This window comes from Psittacula echo (assembly GCF_963264785.1).
Source record: "Psittacula echo genome assembly, chromosome: 2".
NCBI classification, from domain to species: domain Eukaryota; kingdom Metazoa; phylum Chordata; class Aves; order Psittaciformes; family Psittacidae; genus Psittacula; species Psittacula echo.
This window is the reverse complement of record NC_137737.1, coordinates 14,668,147-14,693,705: the sequence shown is the minus strand read 5'-3', so window position 1 is coordinate 14,693,705 and position 25,559 is coordinate 14,668,147. Positions and strand designations below refer to the sequence as shown.

At 40.0% G+C, this 25,559-nt stretch overlaps 1 protein-coding gene across 1 annotated transcript in view; it reads left to right on the top strand.

Annotated features, from left to right (window-relative positions):
* Window positions 1-6,360, top strand: part of BMPER (BMP binding endothelial regulator) — a gene marked incomplete at both ends in the record, with an annotated part of 141,762 nt that extends 135,402 nt beyond the window's left edge. Inside the window, 2 exons of the mRNA XM_080611127.1 lie at window positions 393-523; window positions 6,179-6,360. Coding sequence (XP_080467253.1) covers window positions 393-523; window positions 6,179-6,360 — 313 coding nt within the window. The remainder of the gene's footprint in view (window positions 1-392; window positions 524-6,178) is intronic.
* Window positions 6,361-25,559: the final 19,199 nt, after the last annotated feature.

The following is a 25,559-nucleotide window of genomic DNA, read 5'->3' as shown; positions in this document are numbered from 1 at the left end:
GGTATAATTATTAAATTACTACTTTGCAGGGAATAAGAAAGAAGTCTTTATCTTGTGTTGAAACACAGTTGTTGCAAAAATGGAGTTTGCGTTCTCCCACTGTGGTCTTGATACACTTTGCCTGACATTTATTGTATCTTCTTCTCACCTCCCTGTTTTTCTGCATGGTTGTCTACCTGGTGCCCTTGAGACTTTCTGCATCAGAGCAGCACATTAAAAAAGAGCTGAGCCCTTGGGATGTAACAGCAGAGACACATTTAACTTCCCTGCCATTTAGCACAAGTTGCTGTAGCATTGAACACCATGTGGCTGGAAAGTAAACAGCTCCAAACCTCAGACAGGTATCTACCAAAGCTTTCCTTGATTCTTTGTTCTGGGGCTTTGTTCTGCAGGTCCTGTGTGACTGACATGTGCGAGTGCCCAGTTCATAAAAACTGCTACTGCGAGTCATTCCTGGCATATGCCCGAGCCTGTCAGAGGGAAGGGCTCAAAGTCCACTGGGTACCAGAGCAGAACTGTGCAGGTAAGTGTTTTGGAACTGCTTCTTTGTAAGCCAGCACATAGGCTAATAGGCTACTGTCCTTTTACTGTTGGAGGAGGATCAAAAATGAACTATCTAGAAAGGACCGGAATTGTACCAGCAGGGAATTTACATACTGAGTTATAGAGAAAGACCTTACGAGGAAAGATTTGTAACCATCAAATACTAGAAATGTTTATTTTGTTGCAAAACTTTTCACCTCTAATGCCACCTGTCTTAATTTTATGTATTTCCAGGAAGAAGTACATGCCTTTTTCTCTCAGGATATGTAAAACAGTTGATTAAGTCCAGGTTGGACGGGACTTGGGGCAACCCGGTCTAGTGGAAGGTGTCCCTGCCCATGGCTGGGGGTTGGAACTGGATGAGCTTTAAGGTCCTTTCAAGCTCAAGCCATTCTAGGATTCTGTGGTTACAGAGGGTGTTAGACTCCTTTGACCTCCTGTTAAACACAGCTATATTTCCAGAGACAACATGCATATATGGTTGCAGTAGGTTCAACAAGGGAAGGAGAGAGAATGTATTTAATGGGAATATTAAAATTCAAACCTGCATTATCTTTGGTGCTTGGACCAGATTCCCCATGTGATTAGGACTACATTAATTGCAAGTGATTGTGCATAATTGTTTCTGTGAGAAGTGGTGGCCTGTGGTTGTGGTCACTTGAAATAAAACACAATATTGCTGATTAATATTTCCCCTGATGATGGTCTCACTAATTTAGGACATTCTATAATGGTATTGGTTTGCCTGGAAGTGTATTCAGGTTTATGTAAAGCAATTGACGGTAGTCAGAAAAAAAACCAACAATGAGAGAAGGATACTCACTGCTGGTCGAAGAGCTATTGCTCTGTGGTCTATTTTGGTGATCATTTGTGGCTCAGGGTCTGCTCTCTCAACTTCAATTTCCTTTTCTGTTGAAGTCACGATAGCAGGGATGAGGGAGTGACAGAGTAAATTACATTTGATTGACTGTTCCCAAAAGGTTCTTTTTTCTCTTTTTTTACAAAGGAACATTAAAATCCAAGCAGGGTGTCACTAAGTGAAAGCCCTACTCAAGAATGTGGTCTCAGACATATAATGTATGTAATTTTAATCTATTGATCTGCTAGCATCCTGACTTTAGTTATTCATTTTTTTGTCCAAAGCACTTCAGACTGAGACCTCACTGTGGCTGATGCTGTAAAAGGAATAAATACTCCAGTCCCTGCCTTAAGGAGTTTATACAAGTGCTGGCATATCACGACTTAACTAATTGAAGCTTCTTTGCACATTTTTTTTCTGGCATTTTACCAAAGACAAGAAAAGTTTCTGAGGCAAAAACAGGCCTTGAGAGAACATTATGAAGGAATTTAAATGCACATCTTTCATTAAAGCTAATGAAAGAACTGCTTAAATCCACCCAAGTTTTTAATCTCAGTGCAGGCTTCTAGAGGGAAAGAGGAAATCTTATTAAGCAGAAAATACAGATAAGCTGTATCGGTCAAGCACCCTCAAAACTCTTAAGCATCCAATATCAGAAAAGTAGCACCATCTTCTACAGTAAATCATGCAGTAAGCGTTACATTAAAGTGCATCCACTGCAATCCATAATTTACAGCAGCCAGCATCAAGATTTTAATCTTTAACTTGTTTTTTTTCTCCCCAAAACTTGTAGTTACAATTATTGTGTCCTAATTATGGATAAAAGTTCCTGGGTATGAAACAATATATCTGTAATAAAATTTTAGCGCTCTGTGACTTTCATTTCCTGCTTGACATTTCATAGCTAGTGGGATACTTGGAAGAGCTGTGTTCTGATGAAAATGGAGTATGCTTATTAGTAAAGTCAGGTTTTAATTATTCTTTTGTGTGTTATAAAACCAGATTTTGTGTGGTTGCCAGTTCCTCTACCCTGACTGCTGTATGTTTAGCTCATTTTTACAACCTTCAGAAAGCTTGTGTTGTCTGGAGGGCCAGCCAAACAGGATGCTCAGGAGGCTGAATTACATGCCTTGTTCCCTGCCTGCTCTTCTTCTTCCCGCAGTGCAGCAGCATATCCTCCTCTCAGTGCTCTACAAAATACTCTGCTCAAGGTTTGCTGTCCTTTGAGCTTGGCTTAGTATGGGGAATGTCAGCTGTCATTTAACTAGAGGGATGAAGAGAAGACGCTAATGAGTAAGGAATATGCTTAGGGTAGGAAAAGTTTGGTGAGATCCACATGGGAACTGAGAGCGTTTGGAAAAGAATATGGGTTTCTGTGGGAAATAGTGGGAAGTGAGACTTGTTAGGACAGGCACATGAAGAAATATGATGAGTGACGGAGAAGAAAAAAAGCCAAGAGATCCAGCATGAGGGACAGAAGAAATAAAGTGATACGAGGTGTAAAATAAAGGATACAAATGGAAGAGGTTTGAAGAGGAAACAGGTAGAAAAAAGAGGGGGGGGGGGGGAGTTAGCCCACGAAAGGCCAAGAAAGCAGTTTATAAAGTGCAATTAAGTAATCTGAAGAGGTGAAAGGCCTTGGACCATAGTAATTTAACATTAAATTTCTGAGGGCACTGAGAGAAAGAAGACTCAAGGATGGCAGATGGCAATAACTCCCTGTCATGGGCATGACTATACAGGCAAGAATAAAAAGCAGATATGGGCTATAATAAAGTGCAAAATGCACATGGTAGCACTGATGTGCTGACACGCTCTAACAGCCTCATAAAAACTGAACAATATTCTCTTTTTCCTATGTGATTGGCTGGACTAGAGGAGGATGAATGTATATATGATTTTGACTCTTCTCTCCTTGGTCCCCTCTTCTCTGCTGGAATTTTCTGGCCAAAGTCACTCTTTTTCCCTGCTACATGTTGCTTTCCTTTAATTGCTTTATTGCGTGTGGGTACGTATCAGAAGGCTATTCTGACATTTCAGTGGAAACTCATTAAAAACTAAAAGTTGAAAAGATTAACACAAGTGTATCACTGAAAGGTCAGTGCCCAGATCTGTTGCCTTCTGCTATGTTAGAAAGGGAGACGTTGTGAATTACAAGCACCACGAGTAACATTCGGTTTGAAAGTCCTACAAAACGCCTCGAAAGCCCATATTGTCCAACACCAGCAGAAGCAGGACGATTCCTTGATGCACAGATTAGCTTAGGAATTTCTGTGGAATCAGATTTACCAGATATCATCCATCAAGGGAATCCTTCAGCAGTTCCATGTTAGGTGTTTTGGCTTTTGTGTTGGGGAACAAGAATTCCTCCTAAATAATTACAGCCATGTCTAGAAAGGCAGGCGCAGACAGATACAAGCCTTCTCTGTGAAACTGCCAAACTGGCTGGAATAAACTGGCCCTGGTCTGAAAACTGTATAGCCTTATTAGGCAGGGTTTATTAGCTCAGGCACAGTACTGTATTTATGTGTCTATATGGCTTCTGGACTGGAGCTGGCTATCATCCTGCCAGCTCAGAAAGTGGTCTGAGGAAGCTCGCATCTGTCATGCCAAACACATGTTCTAGAAGAAGAGTGGAAAAATCCTGTTGGGACTGGTAACATTGCAAAATGCAGTATTATTAGTAACTTTTGTGCTTTGGGGTTGGGTTTTTGAATCAGTGGTTTTTTGCTAGTGTACTAAGGAAGTTATTACTAACAGAGCTAGGTTCTTTAAGAGAGGAATTTGCCTTAAAAGACGGGTGCAATGGCATCACTTCTGTTTTCCATGTTTACATGGTACTGATTCATTTCAGCAGGCCCCAGGAAGCCTACTGCAGAATGTTGTTTATTTTTATTTTTTAAAGTGTTGATGAAATGGAATGTTCTGGATCAATCACACCACATGTTAGCAACTGAAGCACTCAACAATAAAAGCCATCCAGGAAACAGCAGCCATTGTACTTTTCTGATTTTCCCTTTGACAGCGAGTTAATAATGCCACTCTAGACTGCCTACAGCAGAAAATAAAGTCATGTTATCTTCTACACGGCATCATCTGAAGGAGAAGGAGGTGTTTTGACATACCACATCCGTGTGTGGTAGAGCAGAGCGCATGCAAGAGAGAAGGGGAAAGCTGGAAAAAAGTGCTTAAAACATCTATTCCCACAAGCTGAATAAGCCTGTCTTGAACATTGCTGTAACATGGTTTTTTTCCAACCTGCTCTAAAGGGATGTGCAGTAAAATGTGTCTCCCAGAGTTTTTGGGTAGCTTGCTCTGGTACTTTCTCATGCTGAAAGCTAGAGAGCTTTTTTGTCCCTAATACCTACCTAAAATCTAGTATCTATCTAATATTTAGCTGTCAATTCTCTATAACTCCAGGGTATTATTCTGCTGTACTATCCATTTTTTTGTTTATTTATTTAATATCTGTGTCCCGAGAACTTTATATGTGTTCCTGCCAGAAGTCGTTCTTCAGGGCTACTTTTCACATATACGTAAATATCATAAAAATCGTAAGAAGTAGAACTTGCAAGAAGTTGGTGCTGTTTTGAAGATCACCTTGTCACTGGTGAGGAGGAACCCCTTAAATTTATGATGCTTTAGCACTATGACTTCCATCCTCTGTTATACACTCTTATACATATTTAATCAGTATATTTCTGCCTATTTTCTCTTTATGAATAATAACAGTACTGTAATGGCACTCTAAGGCAAATCCTCACCATGAAAGAGCATGCTTCTGTCCATAACAGAACTGTTCTTTAAAAAATCTGGACTTTCTATCTCTCCCAAAATGGAGGAAACCTTCATAATGCAACCACCTCTCTGTAAATAGGAAGAGATGATTCTGGATGCTTGAGAATCCCTTACCATCTATAAACTATTAGTACTTGGTTTTACCATCACCACAGCCATTAGAAAGAATAACAGACTTCTATTCATTATCAAAGCATGTATTATTCTCCGTACTAAAAAGTCAGCATATAAAATGTTAAGAGTTTAAATATTGATCTTGAGGGGATATAGAGCTTTTAGCTGAGCCCTCAGCGGTCTCTTATGTCGGAAATGCATTGAATTGTCAACTACATAAATCAATGAATAGATACTGGAATCATTAAGTACAAGAATTCTCATTCTTGGTGATCCCTTGGTGTAAAATAGCATAAAGCATGGAAATAACTGATTTCATTGTTTTGTTGTGGTTTAGAAATGGTGCTGCGGAATTAACAGCATTGTTTGAATTTGCTGCAATGTGCAATATTGAAAGTATAATCTTAGGGCTAGAAAATCTGACATGGTGAATGACTCTCTTTTCTTCCTGCAGGGGTGGGACTGATAATAACTGTCTGTCTTTGTAAATGTTTCAGGAATCTTTGATAAATTATAGTAACAAATAAATGAACAATGTCAAGCCAAATACAAAGCATAGATCTGCTTATGGATACAAACCTTACCAAAGCTTTATATACCATCAGCTGTGTTAAAATACTCAAAAGAAGTTAAGACTGCTAGGAACTTGATACCTTTTGATTAGGAAATTTGCTACCATTATATTTGTGATGTAAAGTAGTGCTGAATTTAATGTAGTGCAATCTCATGAGTAATTTTTTTCCTCTACATGATCACTATACCAAAATGTGGGGTTTGATATTTGCAGTAGAAACCAAGCAGATAGCTAACTTTCCTTGTGGCCTTTGTGTAATATGGTATTTTGTTCCTTTAACTGTCTTACAGCAACTCAGTGTAAACACGGTGCAGTTTATGATACCTGTGGTCCAGGATGTGTCAAAACATGTGACAACTGGAACGAGATTGGCCCATGCAACAAGCCCTGTATTGCAGGATGCCACTGTCCAGCAAATTTAGTTCTTCACAAAGGAAGATGCATCAAGCCAGTCCTGTGCCCACAGCGATGACACTAGTTCTCTTCCCCTGGACATTAATGCGGGTGGTCACTAACCCCTTTGATGCTCACAGCCAGTGAAGGACTCCAGCTGTTTGTGTGCAGATACTGCGAAATACATGTCTACTCACAGAGTGTAAATATGCTCCTGTGTGTGTATTTATGTGTGTTTATGTATACACACATGGCTCCTAGAAAGATATATAAATGTATACTGTGTGTATGTACATACACATATCTATACACAAGTGCCCTCAAACGTAAGTACAACCCATATATTTATATATATGTCCACACACATGAATATACATCATTTCTATATATCATAGAAGGATGAATTATTATATGTATATTTTTTGCTATAAAGTTTATGTATTATTATTTCTAGGACCGTGATCTGTAAGTCATTGTATAAATAAACCAGGTGTTTTTAATATAATATACTGGCATGAAAAGATTGGATGACTTTGCCATTGCATAAATTTGTCGTTTCCAAGGAAACTTTTCTAGGGCCATAGCACTGCCAGACTGGATTAGTTTCAACACAGAACCTGGATTTACAGTTGTACAGGAAACACATTTCTCTGGAGATGGAGGATTTATCTAGGAATATTTCATGCGTACCTTAGAGCTGCATAGCGATTGGTGACAGTGCTTAATCAGGCAGAGAAAGCTGGGGATTGGCTTTTATGCTTTACTGAAATTACTGTGCAAAATGATTTCCAAAGGTGGTTGGCCAGCTGCCAGCAGAGAGATATTTCTTTCTGGAACAGCACCAAAGAGTCAGGGGCCAGACTTTCAAAAGTGTTCGGCACCCAGCAGCTCGCTTTGAAAACCTGACCACTTCCCATTTCATATCCTAATGCCCCGTCTCTGCTGTTGTGTTTGGCAGTAGCTGTGAATACACAATAAGGAGCTTGAAGAAAATAGTCATGTACATATTAGCCCCTTTAACATGTTTGAAACTGCTGGGTTTGTTTCATATTTCAACCAAATATTTTGCAGAGAGCAAATCCCACTGTGAATTGGAGTGTTTGATTTCAGCGTGCCTTAAAACATGAAATAATGCCGGGTTTAGTAACTCATTTCATTTATCAGGATGGTTTAGAAGAAAGACAAATTCACCCCAGCAAAAAAAAAACAGTAAAGAATGTCAAATGCTAATTGGAAAACTGCAATTTATTTCCTTACTGGTCTTTTGCTTGAGGTTTATGAACATATGGGCTCTGTGAAGTTTGCATGACTTTGAAGTCTCCCAAGGGAGAAGCAATAATATGGGATTTCATTAGAAACTGTTAAAAAAGCCATACAACTTTCTCAAGCCTGGAGGAGAGGGGGGAGGGTGTCGGGCTATTTTTCTTCCACTGGAAAACCTCTTGTAGAGCCTGATGGAATGGTCTCTGGAGATGACAGAAATCTTTGGGCATCTGATTTAGGTTTGTAATGAAGTAATATCCTCCCACATAGCTACTTCTGTTATGCCTTGCATTGAAATTGCACATTGTAATGCTTTGAACAGTTTTCCCCTTCAATTCTTCCTTCTCCAGGAAGTTTTGTGGGGTCTGAGTTTACAGTGAGTGGGTGCAACACACTTGGGTTGTACAATCTGCCTGCAGTCCCATCCTGGAGGAGGATGCTAAGCAAGACCGGTTAGCTTAGGTACCACGCTAACCAAAATGCTGCACCACCACAGTGTTAAAGAGAGCTGGGCCAATAATGCCAAGAGCGTTTCGTGGACTTTTATCCACATCTTAAATAAACTCAGCTTGATCTTTTTCTGTCACTTTGCATTCATTTTCTCAGAACAGTCAAATAATTTGGTTTTACTGGCAGGGAGGGTTTCAAAGCCCCACACACAAGTGCACTGGGAAGCAGAATTGCAAATGTGTAGATCCTATCAGAGCAGGAAACTACAAGAGTTTTATGTGTCCCATGTGATAATTGAATGGCAAAGCTAAAATTTAGGACAATTGCAGTTGGTCCAAGGAGTTAAAATATAAAATGGCAGTCATTAAAGTAATTCAAAGCATCAGTTAGACAGAAGAACATTACAGCTTGTTAGTGTCTGATGCTGAGATAGGGGGCTAAGCCATTACCAAGGTTATTTGCCTACCTCTCTTTTAGGATAGATTTTCATTACTGATACATTTTTGTTACTTACTGCTCAGTGTTTCCAAAATAAAAATACAGGCAAAGTGAATTGCACACAGGGATGGTGTGAACTGTCCTTCCCTTTTCTTCTGACTGATAAAGGTGAGTGAAAGGTGAAGGGAGAGCCCTCCAGCTCTCTCAATCCACTGATCACATTCAAGCAATGCTTAACTGATGCTGGGTGAAGAGGGGACAAATTCTATTTTGAAATCTTGAAAGAGTTCATTTTGAAGCCTGACCTAGAGGTCTTCTCAAAATGAGAACTCATTCCTCGGTTTAGCTTTTTCACATCTGCCTAATTAAGGGTAGCCCCCTGCTTTTCGCTTTAGTGATGTAGGCTGAGGAAGAGAGGAACGTGGTTTCTTTTCTAAGCTGTCTGATTGCACCCTTATGGTGCTGTAGAGTTTTTTCCTCCAAACTCTGCAGATTTCAAGGCAGTGATAAGGGTTCACATATACAGTCTAAGCAGTTCTGCTTTTCTAGAAATTGCTCCCAAGTTTCAACTTGGCACAGGTTTTATATCTGTACTTATTGTGTGCCCAGTTGAGCTATTCAGACCAGATCAGTCCCAGCTTGCCCTGTCTCACTCCACTCTTCTGTTTGCTTTTCTTCTTCCAGGCTATTCGAAAGTTGAAAGTCTAGTCCAGTAACATCAATAATAGCATTACCACTGGCCTCATAGAGTTTGGGTTGCAGCCCATCTTCCTCGTTAGTGCAGCATTCTTTCTAATTCTGCTGTCTTGGTTCATGAAATACTGCCCTTGGATGCTAGGGCTCATGAAGTATTACCCCTAGGATGTTACACCTGGAAACTTCCTGCACACCAGCGGGGACTTATTTTTAACAAAATTCACTGATAATCCAATTTTAGTATGCTAAGTGTGTTTAGTATGCAATAATGTGTTTTTAATAATAGCAGAAGGTTGAAAATCCATATGGCATAGGGTTAAACCCCACAACATATATTCACCGTGCAAAACTGATGGTTGTGTGAGTTTTGGTCTTGATTATGCTTATGTCAATCTGTGCATATAACTTTGTGCCAATTTGTAAAGTGAAATATATTTGAAGGAGCAGAAGTTCCAACCAAAGAATGATCCTAAAGGAAAGTCTGAGAAACAGCACTGTAATCCAGTGGATGGAATAAAGGAAAGACTTGGATCAATAGCTTCACCATTAACCTGCTATGTGTTCCCTGGCAAGTAATTTAATATTCTGTATTTCACTGAGGAAATGAGGCTCTGGGTTTATGCATAATTTTTATGTTTATGGATAGGAAATCTTCTAGAATGCCATATGCCACCAGGGGAATGTCACTGGTATTTTACCAATCTGCTTAGGTCTGCTTTGCATCATTTTGTTCCATATCTCCCATATCATCATCGCTTCAAAGTCGGCTTTTAGCTGGCATATGTGGAGGTCATATACATTTACTTCCTCTTCATTTACTTTCAATTATGTCTATTTTTATCATATATATTGAATTTTATAAACCATGGAGACAAGCCATAGCCAAGCAGAGCAATTTGAGTCGTAGCTCAAGACTCGGTGGGTACTCCCACATCTTCCAAGAGCACCTTTCTTCTGCAGTGTAAGGTATGCACTTAGAGCGAAAAACTAAGGTATTTTTAATATCCTACCCAAATGTGACCCCATCCTTGCATCACATAAGTAGCTTTCAGTAGATAATCTGAAAGAAGTAAGTTCTTCTCATGAAAGATTTTTCTGCTTTTTTTGGAATGCAGGATTCAAATGCAGTTTGACACTTCTTGGCTTCCCAGTGACAGAACCTGACATTGGCAATAGCTGGACTGATCTTGAATGACTGTACAGTGGTACTTTGCTTTTTGCTTTCATCAAAAGTAGACAAGGTTATAACAGAGCTAATGGATATGAGAATAACAGCGCATGTGTGTGCAGCTGGACAGGCTGGAAACAGAGGCAGTTAACAGCATTTAGCACTGAAGTGGTGAGATGTTTCAAGCATTTCAAGAACAGACCTGAGTAAGGGGACATTATGCCTCAGTATTATGTCTCACTGTTTGACAAACAGGAACTTTGCATAACGCTGATCAAATGCTTATTCTGCTGTCCAGTTTTACCATTTCAGAAAGCCCTGCGGCAAGAGAGGTGTTTCTGCTTCCTTACAGAAACATTTCTACTCTATGACTCCAAACCTTTCAGGACAAAGGCCTAACTGTGCTGCCATTACAGAATTCCTCTCTGTGTAAAGATCCTTGCACAGATTAGTATTTCTAGTACAAGTGTCACCATGACACCTGAGCACTAAAGTCTATAACAACAAAATAAGGTGTTCCTATGAATACGAGGTGGCTTTTGATGCCTCAGATGATGTGGCACTGTGTTTGAATGAAAATGCTACAATAATGTGAGGAAATAAAGAGGTAGGATGGCAGAATAAGGGTAAGAGGCAAACTAGAAAGGGGAAAGTAGTAATAGGATTTTTTTTTTCTACGTGGATATTTTACCTCTAAATGATAAGAACTAAACTGAAAGGGTTCTCCAAGGAAAGGTAAAGTACATCCTTACTCCCTCAGCAAAAAAACCCACCGAAAATCCCCAAACTAACCACAGTGGAATCATTTCTTGAGATCTGAACAGAACTGGTATTGTATTGGTAGGTATAGAAATCCATAATTAAAATAAACTTATGATCTTCTATTCCTACTTTTCTCACAACCCTTAAATCACCGTAGAAAAAGTCACCAGACTTAAGGAAAGGGACCTTTCCTGGGCTGAGATGAGGCAAACACCTGCAGAACCCTGGTTTTATGCTTCCAGTAGCACAACAAACCTGTTTTGATTTCCTCCAGGATATGTTGTAGTGGAAACACAGCATTTCCCAGTGTACAACTGTCAGAACAAAGACTACAAATGCATTTTTATAACTAGCCTTGTTCCTGACTTTGAGATAAAATTGCAACTCCTGCCTACTACTAAGAGGGCATAAGTTTTCTTTTTGACAACACTCTTTTCACCACAAAGAAACATGTCTCAGCAGCAAGCAGCATCTTCAAAACTCTAAGCAATACTAAATATGACATGTAGCATTTGTTATTTGCATGACTTTACCCTTTTCATTGTGAGTTATGAGCTAATGCTAGCCCAGCAATATAGGAGGAAGTTGGCTCTAATGGAGTGTGTATTTATGGTGGGAGAGGGGTGGCATTGTGTAATTACCAGTATCATTGATAGCGCTTCATATTTCCCTAAGTGATGCTTATACCTGGGCATCAATACAATTTGGTTTTGCACATAAAGTGAAATGATGGGAATGTAGGAATTTCCTGCCCAGACCAACCCACATTTTCTTCTTACCAGTGGTGAGGAAATGCTTCAAAGCAGCCTTCAAAGAGTGGGATGTAGTCCTCATAATGGACAGCTATGTAACAGCCTGTTCATAGCTGTAATTTAACCTTATACTTTGGCAGTAAGTGGTTGGTACTTTAATGACCCAATCGTTCAAAGCACTTAACTGTGCTCAAACTTTGAATAACCTCGTTTGCTTCAGTGGGGCAACATGCATGCTGACTTCTAAACACATGCTTAAATGGTTTGCTGGGTCAGGGCCAGAGAGTTCAGCATCTGGCAGGATCAAATATTAAACCTCAGGATATTTTGTATTTCTTCATGATTTCTATACAAAGATCTGCTCTATGATCACGCAGCTATTTACTGCTAGAACATCAGAGAAGTCAAGGCTTTTTGAAGCCTTTTGTTTTGTGACTTTAGAAGATTGGTGAAATGTTTTCTGTTGATTTTCAATGTCAGCATAACTATTTCCTACATTACATTGCAATTTCCTACCCTATTTTGTTTCTGATTATTCTTAAAGGGAGATACTGAACTTGATTTTTTTTCCTTTCGCACTGGTAAAAGTAGGGAACCATTTCAGTGGGGTAATTTATATATAAAAAGAACTATTGCTAGCTATACTAGTTTTAAACTGGTTTGAGATCATACTAGCACCATCCTGGCTTTATAGTTGTAAAAGTCATCCACAGTCCTTGTGTGGCTTCCTTCAGTTCTTAGACTTCTACTTGCTTTTAACTATAGTTCATTATAAAACTCTGATATTACCATATTAGAATAAAAGCATCTGCAGACAAATCAGTATAAATAATTTGCTATGAGAGATCACAGCTAAAAAGGGGGGTTACAGGATTAATTTGTTCCTCTTAACTTACTTTCACAATAACTTTTATAAATGGTGTTAATAAGGAGAAAGGAAGGTGAATATAGAAACTGATAAAGAAAAGATAATTTAGAAACTAAAGATATTTTGTAATATTTAGTGCAAGTATTTACCTTATTCAAATTACTGAGTACCATTGTCAGGCATTCAAAACCCATAGCAAGAAAAGGATTTGGTTCTGCAGAATATAGATCAAAACCCAGAAGTAGGTATGTCCTGATGCAGTTGTGCAGTTAAAATTTCACTCAGTCTATAAGGGAGTGAAGTAAATGAGTAGAGTTTGGAGGAAATTGTTTCTCCCATCTCAGGCACCTGCATGTTTGCTTGCTAGTTTGGGTTTATAGATATGCAGATGTTTGAATCCCACTGTGTCTGCTACACAGCCCTTACTCTCTTCACGTTGGTGTGCATAACTCTAGAGGAGAAGACAGAATAATTCTTTAACTGTTACCCTGCAAATGGTGAAGGGGAAGAGAAGCTACAGGGAACGTTACAGTGTGTATGACATATAGTAGATATTTGAAGCCATTAATGTATGGATGGGTTACTTGAAATATTTCAGATGCATTTTCTGGGGAATGCTCTGCAGTGTCAAGAGCATCACTGCAGCATGTTTGCATTTTAATGCTTTGAATTGCTTCGGTTACTCAAGCTAAATTTTTAACAGATTTCATCTGAGGTGCATTCACGTAAATAGGAAATCTATTTAATATTTTACTACATTTCTGTCTTCAGTATGTCGCCGTTTAAACCGTTGTTGAATTTAAAATGGTTATGTAGTTCAATGTATCTTACACAGATGCAAAGCTGTGCAGTAACTTTGCCCCAGCTTGTCTTTGAGTGTTTGTACAGTTTTTGCAACAATATTGTACTAATATAATTTTGTGGAAGCAGGATTGTGATGAGTATGGTTGTAAAGACATTATTTATTCCCTTATAAACTTAATATTTATTATCTTTATGCAGATAAATACTGATGCCTGATTATTTCATAGCTAGCAATGAAAACCACTGTTCTGCTTTGTGAGGTCTGACTCAGAAAAGCAATGTCTCCCACACAGTGATACCATGTTCTCCTAAGAACTGATGTTAAATACTGTTATTTCTTGGGAGGGGAGGGAGGAGCAATGGAAACTCTTTTTCCTTTACTTTTACCTGTGATCTGGGAGATGGGATTTTTTAACTCTGTGCAGGTGTTAACTCATTCATGTGGTATCATTTGAGCAAGTCATTTCACTGCTATTTACCTTAGTTTTCCCACTGGTCGAACAGAAATGATAATGCATTACAGAAATCACAGAAACTTTGGGAACAAGGAAATTTGTTAGAAATCCACTGATCTGTGTTTTGGCAAAGCTTCTGTCCATTGGGCTCCAGCTCAGGCATCACAATTACCAAGTCTTTTTACTTTTTTTGTGAAGAGGAAGCTGCCCTAATTCTGAAAGGGTAAGTAGATCATGAACACAAAAAGCATGGGCTGGTATCAGCACTGAGCAAGAAGATGACCTTCTCTGGGGGAATCTCTTACCTCCTAGACTGAGGTGAGGAGAGCACAGAAAGTAAGAGATTTGGGCCTGTCCTGGGTTCAGCAGTAGCAGTCATTTTTCTCCTTCTTAGTAGCTGGTGCAGTGCTGTGGTTTTGACTTTCAGCCTGGGAACAAAGCTGATAACACTGATGTTTTCAGTTACTGCTCAGTAATGTTTAGTCTGACCATGGACTTTGTGAGTCTCATGCTCTGCCAGGGAGGAGGGGAAGCCGGGAGGAAGCAGAGACAGGACACCTGATCCAAACTAGCCAAAGAAGTATTTCATACTACAGCACGTCAGTATATAAACTGGGAGCAGTTACCTGGAAGGGCTACATCACTGCTCGGGTAGGTCTGGGTATTGGTCAGCGGGTGGTGAGCAGTTGTATTCTCTTCCCTTGTTATTTCCCTTATCATTATTATTGTTGGTGGTAGCAGTAGTGGTTTGTGTTGTACCTTAGTTACTGGACTGTTCTTATATTGATTCTCCTCCCTGTCCCTCTGGGAGGGGGAGAGTGAGTGAGCAGCTGCGTGGTTCTGAGTTACTGCCTGGGCTTAAACTGTGACAGGGACTTTGCTTTAAATTAGTAGGACTGCTGGTGCTGCATGCTCTGTAGCTGTGGGACTCCTTTCTTGGTTTGTACTAAGTATACTGATCTCAAGTCCCCAGTGGCAGGCTGCTTCAGTATCGTGAGACACTGAGGAGGGGACGCTCATCTCAGCAGTCTTTGTTCCATGACTGAGATGTGAGGGCAATGCAGAGATGGCAAGGTCTGCAGTTCTAAGGTGACCATGCTAGTGTACCTGGTGACTACTTACATGGTCACACATAACTTTTACCCCAAATGACCACTTAGTGGTCACAATTACTCCCTATTATTTTCACCGTCAATTTTAGATGCAGCCTTCTCACCAAAATGCTATAATGTTGATTCTCCTCTGAAGCAGTGTGCAGTTACAGACTTCGCCCTCAATTCTCTCTTGCCAGGCTTCACGTGGCCCTTGGTGAGATTAAGCCCAAAACCAGTCAATATTTTGTTTGCCTGACATAAAGGCTTTACAGACTGACATTTTTCAGAACATTTGCTCTGTTTATAGAGGGAGAATATAGGTCCCATTGGCACCTCTAGCAACTCTAGTAGACCTAGTGCAGGTCCCATGGGCACCTTGAGCAGAGTACTTGTGGTGCTCTGACCCCAAGTATTTAGGATGTAGTACCAAAGGGTGAACAACACAAATAATGAAGATGTTCAGCTTTACATGGGAAGCCTATAGAAAAGATCAGGCTACAATCCACACCTTCAGGATGACATTCAGCCTCAGCCCCTGAAATGCCGCCTCCTGTTCCTGCCTCATCCACTGCCCTCTCCAACATGTGGCTTATGGGTCCTGCTGGTGATGGCCTACAGCCTGCAAGGCTCACATTCACTGCTGGGTAGAGAAAGCAGGGCAATAAATGCACTGAGATGGAAGCAGAGGTACAAAATGAGAAACTGTCTTAAGGCATGATGGGCAGATGGGCTGCGAGGGCAATGAGGAAGGGGACAGGGAGGACAGGAAAAGTGGACAAGTTGCTCCAGCAGAGCCCTTCTAAGGCTCAGGATCTTCCAGTTCTGCTGTCTTGTCCATTTGGGCACATCACAAATGTGAAGCAATAATCCTTCCCTTCCTGCTCCCGTGTGACCCATTCCAAGCTGGATGTCTTCTGACAGTCATTATTTTTCATTAAGGTTCTTAAAGAGAAAAATCTTCTTTAAGAAAAATATGACAGAAAGGCCTTACAGAGGGGCTGAGAAAAAAGTCTGGTGACTGTTCTCCATTTAAACAATCTTTAGGTTTATTTATGGCTTTCTGGCTATTCACTGAATTCAGGCTAATAATTGGAATACATTTCTTCAACACAGTTCAACATCAACAGCGTTGTGATGTTTGGGAGTGTTGGTAATAATTGTTCTGCTAATTAAACCATACTGAAAAGTTAATAATCCCTATTTAGGACTTCTAACTGACACATTGCTTCTGTTTTTATCATTGTGTCCTGTGGTTACCACACATTAAATTTACACTTGTAAGACAATGCTTTGTCTTCAGTTGTATCCATCCTGTTTTATTTAGTACATCTGCAAATCAGGCTCAACATTGCTATCATTTCTTCATCTCCTTCCACTGCCCTATTCTAGACATGGTGTTTTGTAGCACAGTTTCTCCCCCATGTGTCTGTCCCACTCTGTGGTCTACGTGTAGCTGTACATAGATTGATAAAGCAATTCAAGGTCTATATAAATGCGGTTTTAACATTACAGACCTGAAAAAAATGTATTTGATAGTAGGCAGAATCATTTTAATTTGATTTAAAAGCTGGGAAGAGAATAATTTTGGTTGCTATTTTCTGAACGTACAGCAGATGGTGCTTAACAAATATGCTTTACAACCAATGTCTGAAAACAGCAACGCCTGGCCATTTGAATGTTAATCATACTTTCTGGTCTTTTCTAATGGAAAAACCAGCAATTTGAATGGAAGGACCCCAACAGGATTGACTTACTTTAGTATACACAATGCGCACAATGTTTGAAGGATGGGGATACAATAACAGTTCTTTGAAAACAGCCTCTTGAGTGATATAAAGGAACTATACATTTGGAAAAGAATTAGGCATTAGCAGATTGTTTAGATTATTTCTCTCTTGATTGTTGCCCTTTCTCTTCAAACTCATCATGGTTCGCTTAACAAATGGGAAAGATCCAAGATCCAAGTACTACTTGGACGAAACAATATGAAGGAAATGATGTGATGAGACTAGTCTGATATTCCCAAACTTCAATTCATTTACCTGTCAGTGAAATAAGCCTTTTTTTCCTGCTGGCAACAACAGATGAGCCTGTGCTGTGGCTCTGGGCAACCCTTTCCCAGCATAGGTGAGACCTATCTCAGGACTAAACCAGACCTTGCATCACTGTTTTCCCCCCTTGGTATCTTATTAGTGAGATAAGAGAGGCACTGCAACTCCGAGGTGCTATTTACATTCTGCAGTGTCAAAACCTCAAGATTTATCTCTAATAAGGCAGCTGTCATTATAAAGAAGCGTAAGCTACCGTGAGCCAAGGGAACAATATGAAGGGGGGCAATGAGTCAGAAAGCTGAAGAGAATTTACTGATGTGCTTAGTAAAGTTTTAATGCAGTTTTATTCTCTCTGAGACCTGACTTATTCCAAAAAGTGTAATTTCTTTTTATATGAAAGTGCATTTTTTCAGTACTGATGACAGGACTCACGATGAACATCTCAGACAGGGAAATTCATCCTGCACAAACTGATAAGGTACAAACAGCAGTAATACAAACATTTACACCAGTCTTCAGTGGTGCTCTATCAACCCCAACCTTGTTGGATCTATTTGTAACCCAGAAGGGCACTTAGCTGCGGACTGTAAGCTGTAATGACGGACATGCAAAACCCATTGAGAAGACCTTTCATGCCCACATAATTGGCCTAGTATTTCTGGAGTTTCACTGATGTGAAAGAGCAGAACACTTTTAGATGCTCTGCTTGCCTGCTAAATAGCCTGTCATGCCACAGTGCTGCCACAGTTTCTCTAATTTAGAGTTAAAACTTGACTCCCTATTTGAACTGAGACAATTAGCCATGTGTGGAATGGGATGGGGAACTCATGCATCTTAGGTGGGGCATGCACTCCTCTCCCTTGCCTACAGCAGTTTGAAAGGCAAGCCAGCCTTGCAGTCAAGTTAATGCAGCTGCAGGCCTAGTGCTGTTGTTGAGATTGCTTTAAGAGCTTGGACACAAGAATTGGATGCTTTTCCACCACATCTGCATAGGGATGCACATGATGACCTGCCAGTTGGACGTGGATATAGAAGTCTCACATCTGCAGTAGATTTACTAGGATTCAGAAACAGAGTGATTTCAAATACAGGCCTGATCAGATGAACTTTGAAAGTACACAGTGCCATGAGATGTTATGAATCATACCTACTAGTCCAGATAGCGAGAAACAAACATCAGCTTTGCTGATCAAAACAAGCCAGAGTCCTGGTTTTAGAGCAGAGGTGAGTGGTCTGTTAATGACTCAGAGCCCCTGAGACCCGAGTGGAAAAGCTGCCACCAATTCCACAAAGAGACTGAAGATCTACCAGGACCTTCCAGGTGCAAGCTGTGTGAAGAGGCCCTTGTTCCTTGCTCTGGAGCTGAAGAGGGAATGAGAATGCATCTCTCTGGCATATGACGGAATGATTGTTTGTGGGCAATGGGAAATGATGTGAATTCATCTGAGCTGTAGCCAAGCAGAAATGGCCAAATTCTCTCTGCAGCCATTATAACAACAGGCAATTAAAGGAACCTCTGTTTAATTATCCCAAGAACATTTTGAGGAATAAGCGATTACAGCCAAGATTGCTGGGAGCCTGTGTGCATCTGAGTGTCTGTTTAACTACCATCTGCAGCTCTTGGCCCACCTTCTCCCTTTGTTTAAACTTGTATTCTCCATAGGCCACTGTGAGCAGATCACAATATTGCTGAGACGGTAATCGATACTGCTCTTGTTTTAACTGAGAAAAGCCAAGTTTAATCTCAAAGTTTTTCGAAACTTGGGCTACAGACAAAGTTGCAACTTCATTACAATTATAAAGTTATAAGAAAAGGATTCATTGGTCTATTAATCTGTCTCAAATGCATAGAATCTACTCCCCTTTCATCGGTTCCACTTTTCAGAGTACTGGGCAAATGCCAAAGCAGACTGCAAGAAAAAGCTTTTACAGGCTGCAGTATGAAAGCATGATTTACCCAGCCCTGAAAAGGGTGTGCTCTTGGGTATAGAGTCAGATTAGCCCAAGTGTGTGTGAACATGTGTGTTCCATGTGTGTGCACATGTGTTGCATGTGTGCGTGGAAGGCACAGAGGAAGTAGGATTACTGTAACTCTATGATATGATGCAGAATGCATTGTTCATTTTAATGGTGAAGGCATTTTCTTCTTTCCTCCCCATACCAGAACATCCCTTTCTGGTATGGAGAATGACAGTGTTTCTCTATTTTGAATCTTCCCAATGTAATCAGGGGAGAGCCACACTTTGAGCCTAAGTCCTCCTGCTTACTTCTGTTCTTGCCACAGTCTGTAGTGTCTTACTGCAAGCTGAACAGAAATGTACATCTGGCCCACCACCGACCTGCTTCAGGGGATGGTTAAGAATAAAGTGACATTAGAAGAAACACTGAGCAAATCCCTGATGAAGCTGCAAGGAGCAAATTTTACTGCTGTATCTACCAGTACCTGATTAGAACTTGTGCTCTTAAAGTTCATGTGAAGGACATTTCAAAGTTGCCATCCATCTCCAGGGAAGTGTATTCAATGCCACAGGTTCCAGTGGAAAACAATAAAAGAAAAGAAAATGAAATCAAGTGAGGCTGCAGCGTCACTTGTAGTCTAAACCTAGCAAGTTTTAGGGAGAAATATGTCCAGACGTTGTGAGAGGGGAAATTGCTTGACTGCAGGTGGGATTTAGAAAGGAATTATAAAAGGAGTTCTGCTATTTAGAGAGTAGGTCTTATTATCCTTGCCTGAATATAGCCAGATTTCACCAGTTTATTCTCTCAAGAGTGAAAATGGTAACTTGGAGCTGGGCACAGTAAGGGTGTCCTCAGGAGTAGAAGGTAGTGTGCTATATCATTTAAACACTTTTACAAGCTGATGTTCCTTATCTTTGGTTTTAACTCTACCACTGTGATCTGCACCAATCAAACTGAGAGGAAGTGACTTACGTCAGTGAAGTATAAGCTCCAGATGGCTTGAAGCCATAATATAGAAATGAACTCTTACATCTACTGCTGTGAACACTGAACTGGCACTTGAGGTGTCCTGCAAGGCTGTGGCTGGTTGCCATTCAATCTGTATTCAAGCTCGGCTCTCACTGCTGCTAACAGGTATGTCACATACTTCTTATTCAGAGAAAACAGAAAGGCAATTACATGGCATTGTTTAATGTCAGTTAGATCAACAGAAATCATTGTCGCAAGGCATGATTAAAGTCTGAGCAGGAACTCTGCCATGGATCCTTGCAAACTGGCAGCAAAGACAGGGACTGGGCATTGGTTTCATTGTGATTGTGCGTGAAGGGAATCCAAAAGTGAGGGAACAGCAAGCAAAGGCAGTGTGAGAGTGAGACTGAAGATGGGTAAGAAAAGCTTGTGGTGCTCAAAGACTTCTTGGAAGACTTTATCCACACTAAACTGTGGTTAGAAAAACTACTGTCTGTTGTCTTCGTGTGGAAACAGGACCACAGTACAGAGAACAGTAACTCCTTTTACTCCAGGTCACTTCAGCCAGACACTAGATGCTTCGTAGCATAAGTTGACATAATCTATTTTCAGCATAGCTCTAGGGAAATACTAGAAACCTTACTGGCCTGTATCAGCAGACATTGTCTTTCAGCTCAGAATCATAGAACGATTAGGGTTGCAAAGGACATTAAGGTCAGCTCCTTTCATTAATGGCCAGGAAAGCACCTAGAGCCCTGTCTGCATCTCATAAGTGCACCTGACCCGTCAAAATAATGATCTTCTCCCTGCAAGGGGTACATTATGATCAGGAATCATTAGAAGATCAGCAATTTCAGAGCTCTGATGTTTCACATGTATTCTGCAACCCTCACAAGCACAGGGTTTTCTTTCAGATGCCCTAACCCACCACCTTCTTTCGTATGGTCTCTTGTCAGCTCCCAGTGCTGTGACTTGGTTTGGGTTTACTGGCTGTGACTCTGTTTGGGAGGACAAAGATGAAAGATTTGGTTTTAAGGATTCCTCTACTCATCAGATAGAAAACCCAACAGAATAATAACTCTGAAGATGGTATTTATGGAAACTGCCTTTATTAGCTGTAAACTATGAGAGATTTTGCTCTGAATACTAGAAGGCAATTTAAATTATTCGTAAACCAATTAGTTCTCAACACGTGGGAACTGTCAAGGGAAGAAAATTGTAATACCTACTAACAGATTAAGGCCTGACTCTTGTGGTTTGTTATTTTGGGTTGGGTTTTATTTTATGAATGTCTTCTTTTACAAGGGTTGAATACATAAAAAGATTTGCTTTGAAGGGAATGAGCTGAGGGAATCTGTTCTGAAGTTTGTATCCTCAACTATACATCAAATGTGAAAGTTTCCTTTCTTTGGGGGCTCTTGGGCATAGATGATCGTGTCTCAAGTAGCAGCAGCTCCTAGTTCAGTGAGCATTTCACTTCAGGGATTTCTTCCAGCAGATGAAAGGATGCTACACGCATCACAGTAAGTCAGAAACACCCTCCTCATCCGTCCTCTTAAGATAGGGGTTGTCGGTGGAGATGCCTGTTATGGACTGAGCACATCCATCTCCATACAAAGAAGTTTGTGTTGCCACTCTCTCTTCATACAGAACTGCTGCTTCTTCTTCCTGCTGTGCTAATGTTTTTCTTTTTTTATCCCATCTGTCCTCAGAGCTAAAATTCCTCATCTTCTCTCTTGATTAGCGCGATCTGCTTTGCTGCAATCTCCATCAGGGCATGCAAAATGATTACAGGGCTCATTTTCTGCTGGTCTGAAACTACGAGTGGTTTCTCCTGGCTTGCTTAGGATTCCTCAGTCCTGTGAAGCCCAACCGTTTTTATTTGAAGGCCGTGGCAAGAAATTCCTGAAGTCTCCTGTACCCAAATGTTCATCTGGAATGAATATTTAAAGAATTCTGGTTATGTTGACTAAAACTCAGTCTTCTTTGTTGGTCAATAAGGTTTTATTTCCCCATGTACTCAGAGGCCTCATGGTCTGCGTTTCCAGCTCTCTCTGCGGGTTTGAATTTTGGAGCTTGAGCAGACACCTCACAGGGGGTAAGACTGAGTGTGTTACTAGGCAGACAGTATGCTTGCAAGTTTAATTTTCGATTTCTTTGACCAGCAGTTGTAAGTCTGTCAGCTACAGCACATCTTCATTTTCCTTCAGCTCAGGGCCACTGTGAATATATATCACAATGTGAGTTGCTGAATGTTCTTCTGCTTAAGGGGCAAAAGAAAAGCTTGTGTTACACAGATGGACACGCTTTGCCTAAGTGCTCCCATAGAGATGGTGGGATGTTACAGCATTTCAATGTGACTGATGTTATTTTCACTTAAAAGCCTCCAGCAGGTTGAGCTGCTATGAGCAGGCTGAGGTAGAAGAGAAAGGGTAAAAGGATTCCAGAATGAAATGATTATCATATATGCATTTATTTTTATATATTCATTTATTTTGCCATATGTGTATGCATAAAGGTAGTATCAAGGGACTTTTGTTAGTGATGGAAGCTCTAAACCATGTTGTAGTAATGATTTCTTGCCACCAGCTGTAATGATGCTTGTGGCAAAGTCTTGTAAGAAGCTAGTTTAGGTTTTCTCTAGTTTAGCTGCATGATGACCTTCCCACTGGTGGAGAAAAGTGGTATCACAGAAACTGTAGCCTCAAGTGGCAACTAAGTTCCTGAGTAATAACTGAAAAAAGCCCTGTAATTGGTAACAAGCTAAATCGTGCTGTAGTTAGTTAGCTTGGTCTTTCAAGTCTTGGCTGACTTGCTCACCATTGTAAATAAAACATTCTTTATAAATTGTTCCTATCTGATATAAAACTGTTGGAATAGGTACAGTTGGTGTGTATGTGTGTAGGACACAGGAAAACATAACAAGCATTCCCTGGAAATACTACAGCACCTAAATAGTAAACCACTCATTGCTGTTACAAACACCCCAGGAATTCACAGTCCAGAATTAGAGTTTGTTTTATTTGTGATGAGCAAAGAAAGACCCAGTTTAGCCTATTTAACTTAGTGCAGAATAAATTTTCATTTTGGATTAATCTCTCTGGGAATGGGTTTTTTAATTCTCTCTAGCATCTGTGATTTGCATTAATATATGCAAAGCATTGTAATAGCATACACTTTCCAAAAGCACATCTCTTCAAAGCTAAATGCTCCATTTTGATAAAGGGAATTACCTTTTGTTTAAAGGAAAATAAATCCCCAAACATGAAACTTTTTTTTAACCCAGAGCTTTTAATGCAAAATGCACAAAGCACTTAGAAATACCTGTTTAAAGGCTTTAATTTTGCGTGTTATTAAACTGGATATTTCCTTCGCAATATATGCATATGCTGGTTACACTGGAGTGTCTCCATCCAGTAGTAAAAGTATTAAGCGAGTGTATATGTATGTGTGTGTATGCATATATATACATATGGATTTTCCACCTATTTAGCATTAAGTGGCAGATCATGTTATTTTTATTCTTTCCTTTAGTGAATCAGGTTCTCAATCCTGAATTTGCTACTCAGCCCTTTTAGTTAGGATAATTTCTTACTGATTTCATTGAGAGTTTTGCTCAGTTACAGTCTGAATAGGAAATTAATGGTGTCTTCACATACTGGTGCAAAGTTAATTCTGAGTGACTGGGATCTTGTGGGCTTCAGAGACCTGGATACCTACATATTGTCTCATAGTTCTTGATAGCCAGCAGTTTTTTTGTCCTGTTTGTTAGGAAATCCTTCCAGGTCATCTTTTTTTCAGCATATATTCAGTATGTATCTCGCTGGGAAATCCTGGATCATGAAGAATAATAATTCAAAGGCATGATGGAGTCTGTGCCCAGACTCTGTTTTATCTGCTTGTTGTGGGTTTTTTCAGTCTTGAATCTATCTTGACTGCATAGATTCCTTTAAAGGTCAGAAAAATGCCCATTTGCAAAGGTAAAAAGCTATATTTAAAGCTGCGTCATTTTTCTGTACATCTGTCTGATTGTTTGGTTTGTTTTCTGAAACTGAAGGCCTCAATTTCATCTTAGCATTTCCCACACTTAGCTTCATGAAAAAGCCCCTGGCCTGCAATTAGTGAGATATGCTATAAATGTCACCACTTTGCTCATGAAACAGTTCTATTTTTGCTTAATTCTTGACATTCAGACTTTTTAGCATGCTGACGTGTGGTTTACAACATTTTCACTAACACAGCATCTTGACTGTGCAGGCTAAATGGCAAATACCTTTTCACAGCTTGGACAAATGCAGCTTAGCAAAAGCTTCTCAATAGTCTATCACATTATTAAGTGACTGAAGCTTTTGTAGTCACTTTGACTGGAAGTCTAAATATATCCCTTTTCTGGTGTTCCAGTTACTGGAACTCCATGACAGCAATCAGACCAATCTTCTCCAGTTTCAGACATGGGCACAGCAGTGCCTTCTTCTTCCAGGTGAGAGGTACAGCAGGCCCTTAGAAAGTCCAGTTTTCAAACCCATTGATTTTCTAATTCCTGGCTCAGGTACCTCTATAACAAAATCTGTGAAGTGCTAATACAAAAGTGTAATAGTTTTCACATCTTTCAGCATCAAATTTTAGTTCTTGGAAAGTAATGAAAGGTCTAGGTATTACGGTAATGGTCTGATGACTAATGAAGGATAAATGCTGAGATAATTAGGATAATTAAAGAGTGAAAGACTTGGTTTGATTTTAGAAATCACTCACATTCAAAATCATTCATTCTTATGTTCCCCCCCCCCTCCGCCCCTTCTGTTTACTTAGTTTCTCTCTTAAGGGTTTTAATCTCCTGTTTTGCCATTTTGCCTACAGTTTACATAGATCATAAACAAACAGCAGTTTTCTGCTACAGTTACTGGTAGCTCTCCTCTTCCTCTTGTATGCCTGACTATTTCCCCTGTAGGCTCATCAGCTTTCTAAAGCAAAGCTTTGTTTTTACATTTTAATTTTGATGTCCTCCCATTTTACATGGTCAGATAAACTGTGCCGGTTGATTTCCTTAGGGATCACTGGAAGAGGAAGATTGAAGTTATATTTGAAACTGTGGCTGAGGCAGCTGCATTAGCAGCTCACATGGAATGAAGATAATATCTATATTTGGAGTTTTGTCACCTAGGAAATGTAAGGGAGGTTCCAGTACCACTGATTTCAGAGGGTCTTATATACTACAACGGGTCTTTAGCTGTGCAAACAATCCAGTTAAAAACAGAGCCCTTAAAGGTGAGAAGGTGGGTGCAAGGTAAACAGAAAAGAGAGAAACGAGAGAGAATACAAGATTGTTTCCTGACAAGTGAATTTACAGGAACTCTTTTCCCCACATTTTTAAAGGCATCTAAAGGTACTACTACCACTGCACAAACATGTAAACTTCTTGAACACACTACTTTAGTTTTAAATGAGTTTTCTATGGTGGGATAACACTGTGCTAGCCCTGAAATGTAGATGATGATGACTATGTTCTTGATACAGCTATTTTTTAAAAGTGGCCTATAATTTCTCCTCTT